Source organism: Cupressus sempervirens, chromosome 9 (assembly GCF_028749045.1).
Source record: "Cupressus sempervirens isolate cs-2001-9-10 chromosome 9, ASM2874904v1, whole genome shotgun sequence".
In the NCBI taxonomy this organism is placed as follows: domain Eukaryota; kingdom Viridiplantae; phylum Streptophyta; class Pinopsida; order Cupressales; family Cupressaceae; genus Cupressus; species Cupressus sempervirens.
The window spans coordinates 378,161,471-378,180,584 of record NC_143126.1 but is presented as its reverse complement, the minus strand read 5'-3'; the positions used below and the strand labels follow the sequence as shown (position 1 = coordinate 378,180,584).

At 34.4% G+C, this 19,114-nt stretch overlaps 1 protein-coding gene across 1 annotated transcript in view; it reads left to right on the top strand.

Moving 5' to 3' along the window:
• HCF244 (NAD(P)-binding Rossmann-fold superfamily protein) overlaps nt 1-19,114 on the top strand; it is a 257,194-nt gene that overhangs the window by 67,524 nt on the left and 170,556 nt on the right. The window contains exon 3 of the mRNA XM_089800195.1: nt 16,354-16,452. Within this exon, the coding sequence (XP_089656321.1) occupies nt 16,354-16,452 (99 nt within the window). The remainder of the gene's footprint in view (nt 1-16,353; nt 16,453-19,114) is intronic.

Genomic DNA, 19,114 nt, shown 5'->3' with positions numbered 1-19,114 from the left:
TGTATTTGAAGATTTTCTGTATCTTACTAGTGGTCAAGTTTTCCAATTTGATAAATCTTTGACAGGATTTGAACATTTTATGATGGAGTTTTCTCAACATGTTCCTATGCCTACAACAGTACAGACTGAATCTTGCTCAGTCACTACAGATATACAATCTGGATCAATTGCAATGGTCTCCACTAATGCCTGCTTCTGCAGATGAAAGTTTTAGCCTACCTACCTTGTTGCGTAAAATAACAACAAAGAGAAGGAAAGTGGTTGTTCTTCTTGACAATCTTCCTGTTAAGAAGACTAAATCCAAATCTTTGAAAGATAAAATTGTTTGTAGAATTTTGGTTGATTATGATAAAACCAAATTTGTTGAGGTTGTTGAGCCCTTGGTAGATAAACCTGTTGAGGAACTTACCCGTTCTAACTACAAGTTTACTAAGGTTGAAGTTGGAAAGCAATCACATTTGGGTTGTTTGCAAGATGCTCAGGATGCATTGGCCAATGTATCAAAAAGCAATCATGAGCTTTGGGAAAAGAAGAATCGACTGAAATAGGAGATCTCTCGTTTGAATGAAGTTATCTAGAAACAATCTTCTCAGAGTGTTGTTGTTATGCCTCAAACATTTAAAGAGAGAAGGCTGATTGAAGCCGCTAAGTCTTGGATACAAGAAATCATTTCTGAAGGAGTTTAAGCCATCACAGAGACATTTGCAGTTCTTAGGCGTGTCAAAGAGATGAATGAAATGGAGCAAAACTTAATTTCTTCTTTGACTCAAGAAGCAGATAACTTGAAGGAAATCCTTGATGATTGGGGTGAAATGGTGAAATTCAATTTGGATGCCTTGATTTCACGTGACATTCTTCCGTCATGTGAAATGTTCTTCAGATTTCAAGGGTTCATTGGTTACAAGGAGGAGACATTAAGGAAGCTGATCACAAAATTGCAGGTGGCCTTCAGAGATTGTCAAGCTGTCAAAATAAGTGTTACTTGCAATTTGGAATAGATGGGATGTCATGTTATTGATGAATCTAGTAATCTTAGTGCAACAGAGATAGTAAATTCAAAATATATCAACAGAATCAATGCTGATGTAGATTCTAAAGATTTTGGTTCATGTACGATGAACAAGTTTATTTTGTATAAATTCTTGACAAAACACTTGTTAGATACTATAGTAGGAAATTCCAAAGCTGTGCAATCAGCATATGTAAATGTAGTGAGAGTAGAAGCAATATCGAAGACCATGGAAATTACTGATCTTTCCACAGTGCGTGACATCATTGTCAAATTCAAGTCACTGAGAAACAATCTTTAAGATTGTTGTTTTGTTTTTATTTCATACTAGTAGTTGTAAAGAACACATTACATGAAAAAGCATAATTACATGTAGTACAAGTTACATGTATGTAAAAGGATGTTATGCGAGTTGCATGTAACCCTTTATTTTCTTCTGTAGTTAGACTAGGTCAAAGTTGGTTGAGCTGCTCCAACTTTTTCCTCACCTTTTTCTCTACTCCTATGCCTATATAAAGGAGTGCCCCCTCATTGTAAAATCATCATTATCTTTATGCAAGAGAGCTCTAGAGAAATTGTGCTATCAGAACTTTGTTTGTGTAAGCACTATTTTGAGAGAAAGTGAATACAAAGGAGCATTTGAGACTTTACTTTGATTAAGTGAGATTTTTATTTGTGTGAATTGTAAACTTTGTCTATAATTCATCCAAGTTGTTTTTGCTTCATGTTATCTCGTGTTATTGGTAATTGTATCTCGTGAATTGAATAGAAAAGAGTTAATAAGCAATTGAAGCCAGAGCTTTGACCAAGAGTAATTGTGAAAGTGTATAGCTAGAAGCTTTGCCTATAGCTTATATTTTCTTCTTAATTCGCAAAATAACTAAGTATTCTTACTTTTAGGAGTCTTTGTGCCCTAATTGTAAAGTTTTTCCATATAGAAGTAAGACCAGACATAGAGCCAAACCGATACATTTTTAGCTAGCCTTTGAGTTAGTAAAGATTTATCGGTATCTCTGTTTCCAGCTCTTGATAGAAGTGTAGTTAGAGATTCACCCTATCCATTACTTACTCCACGAGTAAGTGGATTCTTTCTTGAAAGTTAAGAAGAAAGGATATTGGTAACACCTATTTTATAAAATCTCTCGACTACTTGCTTACTTTGTGAGTTGATCCAAGGAATGGTGAGAAGGGGGAGCTTTTCTTTAAGGTAGGAGAGACTCTGTCTCACACGCTATGGCTGGTCATCCTATTTTGCGACTGGATTTTTACCCAAAACTGTTGGTTGCAAAATATCCACCCAACAGGAACCAATGGCAATCTCTTAGACAATGATTCTACAGTAGGAGATTTTGCTGAATTGTTATACAACAACAACAATTCACAGAACTTCCTTCAAAATGATTCTCAGAAATCCATAAAAGCCCTCACTAGATGATCATATAAAAGATATATATTCAAGATGATCTCTCCTCAACAAAAAGCTGTATTTATAACACTAATTAAGCCATCCAGCTTCACTCTCACACTTTCCGCTTAAAAGGAAACTTTATAATATAAAGTTATGACACTTTATAATATAAAGTACTATGCTTATTAAATGTGAATTAAACAATCATTAAGCCAACAAGCTCACCAATAAAAGACTTTAATAAAGAGATCCCAGAGAGAGATCAAATATTAGCACCTAAGAAGAATCTAAAATGGCGAATGTGTATGGATTCTAGAGCTATCAACAAGATTACAGTGAGGTATAGATATCCTTTGCCTAGAAGGGTTGACATAATGGATTGTTTAAGTGGAGCAAAGTATTTCACCAAGATTGATTGTAGGAGTGGGCATGATTAGATTAGACTTAGAGAAGGAGATGGATGAAAGACTGCATTTAAGACTAATGAAGGTTTCTATGAATGATTGGTTGTGCCTTTTGGTTTCTCTAACGCCCCTAGTACTTGCATAAGGTTGATGAATGAAGTATTGAAGAAATTCTTTGGTAAATTTGTGATTGTGTACCTAGATGATATTCTAATTTTCAGTAAAGTAAAGAACATTTGTTGAATGCGAGACAAGTATTGCACAAATTAAAAGGAAGAAAAGTTGTTGATTAGTATCAAGAAATGTTATTTTATAAGGGAAGAGATAGTGTATCTAGGATTTGTAACTTTAACTGAAGGATTGAATATGGATCCTAAAGAGGTTAAAGTAATTTTTGAGTGACCTACACCAAAGAATGTTGGGGAAGTCAGATCATTTCATGGATTGGCTAGTTTCTATCAAAATTTTATCAAGAATTTCAGTTCAATTTGTAATCCTATGACCGAGGCTATGAGAGTTGATTGGATGAATTCAAATGGACACGTGGACTTGAATAGAGTTTTGGGTTATTGAAGTAGAAAATAATTGAACTACCAGTTTTGGCGTTACCAAATTTAAATAAGGGATTTCAAGTGGATTGTGATGCAAGGGGGAATGCAACTAGAGTTGTGTTATGTCAAGAAGGTCGATCTGTTGCTTTTTATAGTGACAAGTTTGAATGATGCTAGGAGGAAATATTTGGTTTATGATCAAGAATTCTATGCCATAGTTCAAGCGTTGAAGAAGTGGAGACATTACTTGTTGCCAAAGGAATTTGTGTTGTATAGTGATCACTAAGCATTGAGTACTTAAGTAATCAAGGGGAGCTAGATCAGAGACATGAGATGGGTTGAGTTTTTGTAGAGTTATACATTGAAACACCAAAGCGGACAATCAAATAGAGTAGCTAATGCATTGGGTAGGAGGGATTTATAGATTGAAATGATGATAGAAATGCTTGGATTTGATGAATTGAAGACTTAGTAGTAGACTGATCCTAATTTTGCAAATGAATGGAAATCTTATAAGGAACCCATTAGTAGTTGATAGAAGAAAATGGTTGGATTATTTTATTTAGGATGACATGTTCAAATGAATTTAGTTATCTATACCAAGAGGATCAATAAGAGATAATTTGATTAAGGAAAAGCATAGTGGAGGGCTTGCTGAAAACTTTGGTATTGACAGGACAAAAAGTTTGATAAGTGAAAAATATTATTGGCCACAAATTCATAAGGATGTTAGGAAATTTGTTTAGAGTTGCAAAATTTGTCAAGTTAGATAGTAGTCAGAGTGTTGGATTGCATGCACCATTGCTTATACCTAGTAGACTTGGGAAGATATTAGCATGGATTTTGTTTTGGGATTACTGAAGACACAAAGACCTAATGGTTTTATATTTGTGGTGGCGTATAGATTCTCTAGAATGTCACGTTTCATTCCTTGTAAGGAGACATCTAATGTCGTACATGTAGTAGAATTATACTTAAGGAGATTGTAAAATTGCATGGATTACTGCTAAGTATGGTTTTAGACAGGGATAGCAAGTTTGTTGGTTATTTTTGGAGGACACTTTGGAGGAACTTGTTAATGATTGAAGTTTAGTTATACTTTTCGTCCACAAACATAATGGACAAACAAAGCTAGTAAATAGGAGTTCAGGTAATTTGTTGAGGAGCTTGATTGGAGATAAGTCTGGTAATTCGGATTTGGTTTTGGTACTTGTAGAGTTTGCATACAATAGTTCGGTGAATAGGTGCATAGGGAAAACACCTTTTGAAGTAGTTATTGGTATGAGTCTGAAGGGAGTTTCAAAGATAAGAGATCTTAAGCTTGAGGATAAAAGGAGTGCTAAAGCAGAGGGGTTTGTGAGTTACATGAAGACATCACATGAGGAGGTCAAGCATCATTTGGAAAGCATGAGTAAGAAGTATTAGGAGGTCAATAGAACTAGGAGACATAAGGATTTCTCAGTAGGAGATGAAGCTACGGTTTATTTGAAGAAAGGAAGATTTCTAGTGGGAACTATTGTCTTGCATTTTGTCACCACAAAATGTTGGTAATAGCACGAAAGTTTTTCAAGCTAGTTTTGCATTTCTCTAAGCTTGAATTTGATAGTCAATTGTTTAATGTTATTCGATCAATCCATTTCAATTTGTATATCAAATCATTTTACTGAAGGCATATCAAATCATTTTACTGAAGGCCTTCATCAAGTCTTTTTCGTTTTGCTTTCTGTCAAGCCTTTGCTTGATTTTTGAAGCCTTCATCATCTGTTCTTTGCTTTTGAGTTTGCCTTTGTTTGTTTTTAGTCCTTTGGTTTTGCTTATGTCATGCCTTTCAGTTTACCCTTCGATTTGGTCTAACCTAGAGGTCAATTGAAGTTGTCAGTTAAAAGATATGTCTATTTTAGTGCTTCAAAAGTGGACCTTTTGGGTGCAATAGTACAAATTAAAAATATGATGTTATATTTTCAATTTGACCTTCACTTTTTGATAAATATAACTTATATTCACTTTTTATTATGTTTTTAAGTTACTTTAACTTTAAATTTTTAACTTAAAGTGACTATAGTGCACTTTATGTTAAAATTTCGAGTTACTTTTTAATTTTTCACTTAAACTAACTATATAACTATATAGTTTCACTTTAATTTCTTATTTTAAAAATCAAATGTTTATTTAAATGTTACTTTTAAATGATATTTATATGTTATATTTCAAAATGTGATAAATAAATATTGTTTATGACCCATTTTATAACATTTTTATAATTTTAAGTGAATTAAATGACTTAAAGTCTCTTCATAAGTGGACATTTTATATGCAATAACATGTAAAATCCATCAAAAGTGGACATTTTACATGTCACTGCATATAAAGTTTACTTTGGTGGAACTTTTTGATGTCATTACATCAAAAGTTCATCATAAGTGGACCTTTTTGATGCTATTGTATCAAAAGTGAAGTTGTCATGCTTAAACATCTAAAAGGTGAGTTGCATTTTAAAATATGCTTCCTCCCCCAAAAGGTCCGTTTTTCCCTATGAGCACATATTAAAACATGTAATGGCACCCAAAAAGTGTGATTTTGGAGAGATACATGTTTTAAAATGTGTAAGTGACCCAAATAGGTCTGATTTTGGAGAAAGATATGTTTTAATATATGCATTGACCATCCAAAAGTCCGTTTTTGAAGAACATGCTCTTGCTCTCCAAAAATCCGATTTTGATCATAACTTGAGATTTTCTCAATGGATTTGCATGAGATTTCTTCCATTGGAGGTGTTTTTGGTTGGCAATGATTTCTCTTGCTTTTAAAATCGATTTATCAAGCTCAAGAACGTTTTTGAAAGCTTCATTCTAGGGCACGTTTTTGGAGAAATCAACAAATAAATCCATTTTTAATGCATGTTTTTCCTCCCAAGTAAATCGATTTGGCATATTTTGGAGGTTACATTGCATTGTGGTTCATATTTTGGTGTTTAATGATCAAAATGTTTTGATCTTGCATCATGAAGAAAAACGTTTTTGCCAAAAACGTCCCACAAGCATGAGTATCCAAAAATGTTGGATTATGGAGCATGAATAGGGCACGTTTTGGCATCATTTAACAAGATTTCCTTGTTTTCTGCCCTCTCCCATTCAATTTGTTAAGTTGGAAAAAGTCTAAGTGTTTTGGAAAAAATTTTCAAACATTGGAGCATCTTATCCCTTCATTTTTGGCACATGTAAGTGGACTTTTTCTTTATTGCTTTAAATTCATGCTTATCTTGCTGATTTTATGCATATAATTACTTGATGGTTGCCACTTGTTAAAATCTTTGCCTTGGAAAGTGCGTTTTTTCTTTAAAATGAAGTTTTTGTTCATTTTCATGTTTTTGGTTCTTGCCCAAGTCCCAATTTCAAATTTGAGTGTTGAAGTGCATTGCATTTTGGTATATTTGAGTCACTTTCCAAAGGTATGTTGTTTCTTTTGTGTTTTGTGCTTTGTGCTTGCTTGCCGATTTTCTCCACTTGGAGAAATCGCAAGTTCTTTCCCAAGAACTTGTTTTTGCTTCATTACACGGGAAAGCATCGTCACATTTCACATTCCATTTCCATGTCACAACACCTCATCTCTCATTCAACAAAATGCGATTACTTGTTTTCCATTTCATTCACCATCTGCACATGCATGTAATCCTATTTTCTGTTTCCATTTTCACCCATCTCACTTTCTGCCTCCACTTGCACAACACATTACACAAAATACCTTACGTGTAATTGCATCAAAAGTTTTGATTTTGATTAAAAGTCACATTTTGAAAAGTAAAAAAGATGTCATTTTCACTTCCTATGTACTTTGACTTCTCCTTTTCACCAAAAGTGACTATAAAACTCATTATCTCACTTCCATTTTCCATTTCCATCCCTCCATATGCATTTGTGCCTCCGTGAGTAAATACATATTTCTGTATCTTTCCATGCTTTCCATCTCATCTTTCTTTCGTACATACATGTGAAGTGTATCCTCCACCCGCATTCGCATCTCATTCCACCTTCCATCTCCCGTTACATGTACTCATTTTTCATGCAATAATGTCTTGAAAACACTAAGTCACTTTTGAAATCAACAATTTTCATTTGCACGCATTCCCATGCATTTCACCTTCACACATTCTCTTTTCATTCCATTTCATTTCATCTTCCATTTTCTCACTTTCATACCATTTCATTCCGCATTCCGTTCATTTCATTCCGCACTCCACTGCATATGCATATGTTTTCTCTTTAAAGTCACTTTGTCGAATTTGCAAAGTCTCCAATCCATTTTCTAATCTTCACTGCTGATCCGGAGTCAACTTATATGGAGATTCCTTCTGATGATGTATTTGTGTTTTGGGATTTTTGTGTTGCAGCGCAAGCACAAGACATGTCCACACCATCCAAATCCAAAAGAAAAAAGAAATATCAATATGATAAGGAATTGGCTCATGTAGCCCCTTCATTAGTCATATGTATTCTGGATAACGTGATGGACACAACGATTGGTCATGTGGATGTGGCTGATTTTTTACAAAGAGTTGAAGCTCTAGCTAGTCATGAAATGAAGCGTATTAGGAGAAGTAACATTCACCTGGTGTTTACGTTTGCCATAGCGGCTATAGAACTTGATTTCATTCTCGGATGTACATGACGTTTTACTCCCAAGATGAAGACTATCAAAGATGCTGACGGCAAGGTTATCATTAGCCTTGATCCTAAGGTCATTGAACAAATCTTCAAGGTTCCACACAAAGAAGAATGTGCTGATTTGATTAAGGAATCATCATTGGCATGCTGAGATGAGCAAAAGGGTGATTATCAAAAGTATGTCAACCTTTACTGGTTAGACAATAAGAGAAGCAACTTCTCCATATAGCCAAAGACCATTCATCGGTCTAACTTCAAACAAGAATATAAGGATCTCATCATCTTCTTAGCAGGATTTGTGGCCTTAAAGATTCTCTTGATTTTGAGCAGTTCATGTTTTAAAATTATGGAGAATAAAGAACACATCTTTTGGGGAGAACTCATTAGTACTGCACTCTGCGAGCAGATATGCAATGTGGGAACATCAGTGCCCTTCTACTTGAATTCTTATCTTATTTCAATTGCTTCTGCCATGGGATCTTTCTCTAGTCTTTCTACCAAGGGAGATCGTCTTTAGGTTCCTATTTGGGATTACTATGACCAAATCACTTTGGCAAATAGTAAATTCCATTACAAAAGAGTCCAAGATGCCTTCTTTGGGCATTTCCAGTGCTTGTTCAATAAGTAGTTATTTGTCAAAAAAGTATCTGATGTCGCATGAGAGAAGGTGAACTAGTACAGCTGTATTTTTCTTCAGTTTCCCACTTTCACATACTTCAGAGTTGGATATTTCAAAGGTGAGGTTTATGCCTTACCTAGGTATGCTACAGATCGAATTATTCTAATGGAGCTAGCTAGACAACTCATGGATGTGCAGAGTGATCAACATGCTTTGCTAAGCCTGGTTTTGGCATTACCTCAGCTAAGCCTTTGGCTATTGGCAATTATTCAATCATTTTTGTGCCTAAAGCAAAAAACATGGAAGCAGAGTTGCAGTTGATTACCTTGAAGAAGTTCAAGGCTAGATTTGATTTTGACTACTGAGAGATGAATTCTCAGATGAAAAGAGCCTACACTCATGTTTATTGTATTGAAGACATTTGGATAGTTATGAGGACAGAACTTGATATCATGAAGATGGACTACTACAGATTAACCCTGGAACAGATAATTGATTTTAATATGTTGGAAATTCTTTCAGATTTTCAAGTTGAAGATGATGGTAACATCCTTGATCCGGAGTTTCATCAAGTCGGCTTTGATAAGAAGTACCCTTTTCCTATTCAATGGAAACAAAAGGAAGGTATGTCTATCATGGATAGATTTCAATCCATCTTGGTAAACACCAACAAAAGGTTGAAAAGTAAAGGCCTTAAAAGAGTAAATCCTAAGATGGGCTTGGATTGTGGAAGTTTTGCTCTGCCTGGTAGGAAATCACAATTGGAAATCATAGGAAAAGATGGTGCCTCATCTTCTAATTCTAAGGGTTCTCTCAAATTCAAACTGAAGGGCAGAAAAGGAGCTAAATCATCTCAAATTCTTGAACCAAGTCAAGAATCAATGGAAGAATCAGAGGAGAAATTGGAAACAAAGTCTAATAAAGGAGATTCAAATCAAGAAGGGGAAGTCATAATTATATCTCCTCCAAAGCCTGCACAAGCTTGCACATCTTCTATACATGGAGAGTCTTTTCTGCATGAAGTTGATAATGATGTGGATTCATTTTTTACTATTTTCACTCCTTCCATTCCATTTTCAGATGTTAATACCATGGCTCTTCCTATTTCCTCTATTGCTCCTCGCATTCCTGCACATGAACAACATGATCATTTAGCAAATGTGTTTGAAGATTTTCCCACTTTTACCTGTGGTCAAGTTTCCCAACTTGATACATCCTTGACAGGATTTGAGGTATTCATGACGAGTCTTCTCAACATGTTGTTATGCCTTCAGTTGTACAGACTGAATCTTGCTCAGTTACTATGGAAATACAATCAGGATCAATGCCAATGGTTTCTATTGTAATTGCTTCTGTGGATGAAGGTTTCAGTCCACCTGCATGGTTGGGCAAAATAACAACGAAGAGGAAGAAAGTGGTTGTTCCTCTAGACAATCTTCCTGTTAAGAAGACCAAATCCAAATCTTTGAAAGACAAGATTGTTTCTAGAACTTTGATTGATTTTGATAAAACCAAATTTGTTGAGGTTTTTAAGCCCTTGGTAGATAAACTTGTTGAGGAATTTACTCTTTCTGATTACAAGTTTACGAAGGTTGAAATTGGAAAGCAATCACGTTTGAGTTGTTTGCAAGATGCTCAAGATGCAGACTAATGTATCAAAGAGCAATCATGAATTTTGGGAAAAAAAAGTCAACTAAAATAGGAGGTCTCTCGTCTGAATGAGGTCATCCAGAAACAATCTTCTCAAAGTGTTGTCGTTATGTCTCAAACATCTAAGGAGAGAAAGCTGATTGAAGCTGCCAAGTCTTGGATACAGGAAATCATTTTTGAAGGAATTCAAGCTATTATAGACATTTGTAGTTCTTAGGCATGTCAAAGAGATGATTGAAATGGAGCGAAACTTAATTTCTTTTTTGACTCAAGAAGAAAATAACCTGAAGGAAATCCTTGTTGATTGGGATGAAATGATAAAATTTGATCTAAATGCTATGGTCTCATGTGACATTCTTCCATCATGTGAAATGTTCTCTAGATTTCAAGGACTCATTGGTTACAAGGAGGGGACATTGAGGAAGTTGTTCACAAAGTTGCAGGTGGCATTTGGAGATTGTCAAGTAGTTGAAACAAGTATTACTTGTGATTTAGAACAAATGGGGTGCCGTGTTACTGATGACTTTGGTAATCTTATTGCAACAGAGCGAGTAAATTCAGAATATACAATCAGGATCAATGCTGATGTAGACTTTGAAGATTTTGGTTTGCACACGATGAACAAGTTTGTTTTGTATAAATCCTTGACAAAACACTTGTTAGATACTACATCAACAGATTCCAAAGTTGTGCAATCAGCATATGAAAATGCAGCGAGAGTAGAATCCATATCAAAGACTATGGAAACTACTGATCTTCCAACAGTGCGTGACATCATTGTCAGATTCAAGGCACTGAGAAACAATCTCTAAGATTGTTGTTTTGTTTTTATTTTATGTTAGTAGTTGTAAAGGATGCATGACATGAAAATGTGTAATTAAATGTAATGCGAGTTACATGTATGTAAAAGGATGTAATGCGAGTTGCATGTGCAGTTGCGTGTAACCCTTTATCTTGTTTTGTAGTTAGACTAGGTCAAAGTTGGTTGAGTTATTCCCACTTTTTCCTCCACCTTTATCTCAACTCCTGCGCTTGTATAAAGGAGTGCCCCCTCATTGTAAAATCATCTTTATCTTTATGCAAGAGAGCTCTGGAGAAATTGTGCCAGCAGAACTTTGTTTGTGTAAGCACAATTTTTGAGAGAAAGTGAATACAAATGGGCATTTGAGACTTAACTTTGATTAAGTGAGATTCTTATTTGTGTGAGTTGTAAGTTTTGTCTATAATTCATCCAAGTTAGCTTTGATTCATGTTGTGTTATTGGTAATTGTATCTTGTGAATTGAATAGAAAAGAGTTAAGAAGCAATTGAAGCCAGAGCTTTGACTGGAAGCAATTGTGGGAATATATAGCTAAAAGCTTTGTCTGCAGCTTATATTTTCATTCTTAATTCACAAAATAGTTAAGTTATTCTTACTTTTAGGAGTCTTTGTGCCCTAATTGTAAAGCTTTTCCATACAGAAGTACGACCAGACTTAGAGCCATACCGGTACATTTTCAGCTAGCCTTTGAGTTAGTGAATGTTTATTGGTATCATTGTTTCCAGCTCTTGATAGAAGTGTAGTTAGAGATTCACCCTGGCCATCACTTGCTCCACGAGTAAGTGGATTTTTTCTTGAAAAATAAGAAGAAAGGATATTGGTAACACCCATTTTATAAAATCTCTCGACTTCTTGCTTACCTTGAGTTGATCCAAGGAACAGTGAGAAGGGGGAGCCTTCCCTTTGAGGTAGGAGAGATTCCGTCTCACACGCTATGGCTGGTCATCCTATTTTGCGATTGGGTTTTTACCCAAAACTGTCGGTTGCAAAATATCCACCCAATAGGAACGTATAACAAATTAAAGATGAGGAAGTTTGAACCTTGTTTTGAAGAAATTTGATTCCGAGAATGCTTATGAATTTAAGTTACCCAAGGATATGGATATTTCACCCACATTCAATATTTCAAGTTTGTATGAATGTCATGAGGTTGAAGGTAGTTCGGATGATGTCAATATTGAGAAGCAAATTTGGAAGGAGTGCAAGAGGTAAAGAATGCAAAAAGTATTTGATCAAGTAGAAGGACAAACTAGTGGAGGATTCTTCATGGACTTCTTAGACTAAATTGGATCTTATTGATTCTTCTTAGGCATCGAAGTGAGAGATTCACTTTCTTATCAATCTCCACTATCTTATGTAGGAGCATCTCGGATTCAAAGAAATCTTGCATTAACCAAAAATATTCTGTGTTCAATTTTCTAGATTTGCTAGTTTTCTACTCTGTTGATTGTTTCAGCTATCCTTGTCCTGATCGAGACAACATTTGCGATGTTTAGAATATGATCTAGACCTTGTTTGGTTACTATTCCTAGGTTTGCAACACATTCGGTTCTTTGTTGCTCGAGTTATGATTCATCTTCTCTTGGGTAGCGTATTGTTGTGAGTTTCATGACAATTGATGGATATTGATCTTGATGGAAATCTATGATTGTGGAATTTAGTGGTGCATTCGACTATTTTCTTGGATCATGTGAGGATCTAAATTTGTGACCATAAGATTTCCAACGTGTTATGTTATTTGTTCCTTATGGTTTGGGACCGGACTTATTTGTTGTAATACATTTCTTGTTCTTGGGGAATGTTCTGGACCTTGAAGCCGACCTGTGTGCCGGGCTGCTTATATATTTAATGTGATGTATCTCTTGAGGCAGTAAATAGTAATTAGTTCCTTAGTGAGGAGTTTTAGATATTTGGAATTAGATCTAAGGTTTTTGATCAAAGATTGAAGTAGGCCTAACATGTAAGAGGGCCAGTTGCCGAACCTATGCACTTTTGATTATTTGTTAATGAATGTTGATCTCACTTGGTTCTCTTTGAATACTTCTTGTTTTTGTTGTGTTCACTGTTATTGTACAATTGGATTAATCTCCTTGAGGTTTGTTCGATTGAGGACTACGTCATTTTGTCAAGCATCCAAGATTTTACACTTTTTATTCTCTTTCAGATGAGCTATTGAACTAAGATTCTTTTCTAATTATTTTATAAAAATTAGCAATCTTAGTAAAATTAATCAAATTAAAGCCAATAATACATTGGAGTTGTGAAAACTATTGAAAAGCATCAAAATCAAAATATAATGATACCAATGATGAATGATGAAAAACAAGGCCAAGTAGGCAACTTGCTAATATAGACACTCTCTCCAAGAATCTTGGAGAATATACTAGAAGCCAAAATTCACTTCATAAAGTGGCACAATAGCCCTCTAGACAATCAAAGCACATCACTGCCATTAAACGTCATGTTTGCCACTATTGACAATCACCAAGAAAGTGATAACTAGCTATAATGTTGAAGTGACCAAAAATGGGGACATTACAATTCTAGAAAAAAACTTTTATACAATGGATATGCAATTTTAAAGAATGTAAAATATTAAAATGCTTAAAAAACACGTTTTAAAGAATTGAAATATTTATCAACAAAAGTAAATATTAAGTTATTAATATTTGGTAACCATTGTCATGGAATAAAAAAATTCAAATTTTAAGTAATAATCACTTTGAGAAGTAGATAGACTGGGAGGGAAATACCATAATTTTGAAGACATGACACAAGGGTTATTAGAGATGATCATATTTTCAGTCGATAATACTTTAATGCATGTACACTTATTAAGGCTTCATGTTTCGTTTAAGGTTATTTTGGGATTTGATAAGAAGTTTTACAAAAAATGTAAATTTTTATACAAAAAATCAGTCACCTAGAGATGGGGAGACTTGGAGGTCTTAGAGACTAGTACTAGTACTGGTACCACTAGTTTATAAAAATACGAGATAGGGTACTTGGAGACGACAAATTTTTGATATAATTTAATAATTTCCAAGAAGTATCATAACATAGAGCTTTGAAAACAAGAACAATAGAAAGTTTCAAGTATTGACATTAAAACCATTGAATCAAAATATCAAATCTGAAATTCAAATCACTACTAGTAATAATAGTACAATAATAATACCATTTACTCATTTAATAGTGTCATATAGCATCATATAGTTCAAAACTCACACTGCAAATGAATAAAAAATAAAATATTTTGTTTTAATTGTTTTTTAATATGCTTTCTACAAGAGATGTCAAAATTCATGGGAAGAGTCTCTGACACGAAGTCTTCACCCAAATTTGAAGTCTTTACGTATGTGCAAGATGTCCCAAATGCATATTTGTCTCCTAGACGCATCTCAAGGGGGCAGATGCAGTCTCTTGGTGAGTATGCAAAAAGTAGAAGAATGCAAGTTTATTAATACACTTCTTTAGTTGTTTTAAATTTTGTTCACTACATATAGACATTTTGGGAAAATTCACTATCATTTATATGATATATTTAAGAAATCTCTATATGAAGTTTCCATATCTTCAGTGGATGCTCCAGGAGACATGGAGATGGAGAGAAGCTTCATCCAAAGTATCCTAATTTATGTGGATGTAACCTTATGGGTCTACCAGATGCGGCTCCATTACTTATATGAGAGAAAAGTACTGAAGCTCAGGGTGCGAGTCTCTTGGTAATAATGCTATTTGTCAGTTGTTTTGGACATTTAGTGTGAGGCTCAACTCAAGACCCTTGTATGTTCTCCCATTTGGCCAGTGATCATATCTAGTTGTGGCTTCATTTTACAATCCAATCTTCTCTTATTGGAACCAGAACAAGAAGATATAGCCAGCCATCTTTGAAGGTGCATCTGAGACAACCAAAGCATCCTTGTTTGTTTCGAAGTGATAGGTGCCATTCTAAATAAAGAAGAGACTCAACTGAACTGTTCAATCATGAATATTTCTCAATTTTGACAACCATACAACCATGGTTGTACAAACTGTTAGACCTGCTTTATGATAAAGTTTTCTATCCATGTTAGTCAAGAAGTCTATATATTCAAACCACTCAATCAGAGCATTAGATCCTTTCTTTGAATTTCAATAGAAAGTTGTATTCAAAACAACTCCAATACAAAAGACTTCATCAGGAAAATTTAAAAATCTCATGCCAGTTCTATACAATCAGATTTCCATTATGGAAGTTGAAGGGCCTTTTGTTAATATTAGCAAAGCACTGATTCCTTTTGAAAATTTGTTCCTTCTTTTTAAACAATTCATACTAGGGCCTGACAAGATGACTTTGTCTTAAAAAGATTACTTTCGCAAGTTGGAGAAAGATGGGCTCAACTTCATTATTGCATGTGGATTTCTCATTGTCCTCCAGGAAAATTACTCATGTGAGTTGTAAAAAGACAGGCTTGACTTTATAATTGCATGTGTATTTCTCAATGTCATATCTATGAAGGGTTTTTCCTGAAACACCGACTGAGGCTGCTGGCGACTGGTTTGAGCATCTTTGTAATAGGTACATTACTAACTGGAAGACAATGAAGTCTACATTGGTTTTTAATTTGACTAGCAGTTTCCAAGTGATTTGATAATTTGAGTATGATATAATCTGGCTTTGGGATCAAATTTTACAACGATATTTTTATTTACTGAAGAGTTGGTTGAAATTTTGAGGTAGTCTGAAACTACAAGAAAGAGCTTATTATGACTATTATGACTAATTAATTGTGGTTGAACCCAATTTGAAAGGGTATTTATCATTTGGACTTGTTAGTAGTTGTGGACGCAAGACTTTGTGTTCAAAAAGAAATTGAAATCAATCAAGTGTGTTATGATTTGATTTTCTGTTATCTATCTTTACTAAATAATGCATGGTATTGCTTTCCTGTTCCATTTTGGGAAGTCTCAGATATGTGGTTTACAATTTATTGCTGAAGTTAAGCCTACCTAAGGTGATGATATATGTTATCTCATAGTTAGTTATATTACTGAAACCAAGCCTAACTAAAATACAATGATCTAATTGTTTTCACCAAACTAAGGTGATGGTATTTATTTAATAGTTACTCTGATAGAGTAGCATGTTTTGCTATTAGAGCTATAAATGCTTCTATGCTAGGATGCTCATCTGTTAGCCACATGCAAAGTGTAATATGATGCTATCTACCTACTATGATTGTGAACAGGCAGACTTGAGCAAACCAGAGACAATTCCAGCAACACTAGTTGGTGTTCATACATTAATTGATTGTGCCACTGGCCGACCTGAAGAACCAATTCGAACTGTAAGTACTGTTACCTGCTACTGCTTGTGTGCTTTGATTTTAGAGAATTTTTCTTAAGGCTAATAATTTGTTAGTAATGCATTGCAATTCTCTAACCTTTTCCTTCATTGATCAAACTTTCATTTGTAATCCAGAAATTGTATACTATTAAAGAATCGCAAGCATTGTGTCCCTATCTTAAATGTAAAGTCAAAAGGTTACCTCATAATCTTCCTCTTTTATCAAGAACCACCTCTCTTTCCAAATTTCAAGAATAACTCTCAATTTGATTTGCATCTCTTGCTCTTCATCCTAATGATGGATCACGTAGTGTGATTCGAAACGTTGATGGTAAAAATCTTAACACAATCGAATCCAGAAACATATCACTGCAACTCTCAATTTTTTTGAGGTATTTTGCAGATTACGCATTTTACAAATTTAGCATCAGTCTTTTTTTTTAACTTTTATAGATTAGGCAGTTGGGGGCTCTACTGGATTCCCCCACCCTCGACAAATACCCAAAGAAAACACAATTATTTGAGTTTTTTTCAATATGAAATCATCAAATCAATTGGGAATAGGATAATTTTTCTTTTCTCCTGCTGTCCAAACTTCTTTCATATCAGATATGTGTCCCAAATCTTTCTTTTTCCTTCTGTTGCTCCATACTATACTCCAAAGGATAATGCTTTGGAAAAGAGCTGAATACCAACATTTGAAAAAGTTCTGAATATCCTGTGTAATAGCCTGAAGATACAGCCATGAGCTTGTTGACATTTTCTCTTAGAAATTCAGAAAAAAAATGTCTCTCTCAGTCAACCTTAAAAGGTATCAGTATTTATTCCCGTTGTGCAGAAACGGTGATAACAGTGTCTAGTCCTGCACAATGGACTAAGGCACAAATTTATTCTTTGAGGGAACCTACAAGTGGCTCCATCTTCTCACTTTCTTTTCTGTCAGCCATGTCCTTTGTTAGGTTTTTCTATAGACACAAAGCCCCTCCTCATCACAACTGTTTTTAAAGATAATTAAGCATCAATATTATAGAAACTTGATTATCTTCTATATTCGTCTAAATCTAAGTTGCTAGCTTGGGTACAAGTGTGGGTATAGGTATTGAAACCTGTTATGGCAGTACAACAGTTTTTTCCCCTTGCATACAGGTATATGGGTGTATAAACATATGTAGCATATATTTACACACACATATGTTCAAAACTATAAATATTAAGAACAGTGATACTCATAAGTAGCTAATAAATACAATATTTAAATACCCTATTCATAATTTGCAAAAAATTAAAATACGCAAGTCTCAATATGTCATTACACAATGAAAATTGAAATTGCATTTGATATTTAATATTCATAGTCTTCTTCATCAAGCCAACAGGGGCATGTGGTGATGGTTAAGTTATTGTGTTGTTGTCTTGCCATAAAATTTGAATTCCATTGTGGATGAGGTCCCCCATTTGTTGCCTCACCATTTCATAGTTCCGGGTCAAAGCATTTAACCTTGTTTTAAAAAAAAAAAAAAATTTCTTCATAAAGGGCATCAATGTCAACATCAACATTTGGTTCACTTTCTTTTGAACCACATCAATTGCGTTGCCAGTCCACTTAGTTGCTTCAAGTGTAGAAGCCTGATTACCTATATAGACTTTGGCAAGTTTAGAGACCAAATCCTTTCCTTCTTTTGCACCCAAATAGTTGCACTTGACTGAGTGGATTGTGTATGTATTGCAATTTTGCGCAGCTGAAGAACTCACAACCTTTTGAGTTTGCATTCAACACTTAGTATTTCATATTACAATCAAAACTTAAAAATATAAAAAATATATTATAAAATATAATATATAGCATGAAAGCATCAAATAGAAAATGAGAAGATTTAATATAAAAACATACATATTTGTTCGAGAATTTTAATTGCAATAGGCTGCAAGTAAATGGAGCCTTGACAATGTAGATAGTACTACTCATCAATACATTTCCCAAACATCATGAGTTTTTGAAGCTATGTAAGTGGTCAAACTTGCTCAAGGCAATACTTTGGGTTTCTTTATTTGAATATATCTTTCTAAATGTAGCCTACAGCCAACAACAACCTCCTCATCTCTATATGGTGGCATCCAACTTGGCAATGAAATTACTGCTTTTATATAATACTTTGGTGACAAGGCAAATGTGAAGAGATGTAATGTAATGTCTCTATTTTCACAGTTCACTCGTAGTGCAGTTGGTGTTGGCTTTTGGGGATTTCTGATGCATTAGTGAGTCTAGATGGATTAGTGGAAATGAGCAACACCTTCTAGAGTTATTTCAGACAACTTGTTTGAGACTTTCTACTTTTAGCAGTGGCCATTTTTAGTACTGTAATGTCCCCTCTTTAGTTCGACATGGCATTGATCATGGATTTGCTTATTCCAGACTCTCGTAGGCAAATGGTGTGGAAAGAGAGTCAATTCTGCGGATCAGATAGTCATATCTTGCTCTTGAAGAAGTGTTAAGAGGTTATATTTTATCATTATGTGATATTGGGGCCCACATGTTATAATTTTAATTTGAGTTGCACTTTTTATTTTATAAAATTACTTTATTATAAAAAAGTGCATTATAATGAGAAATTATAAAGGATGTTTCTAGAAGTTCTAGCAACTTCTTAGAAAAGTGAATAAAT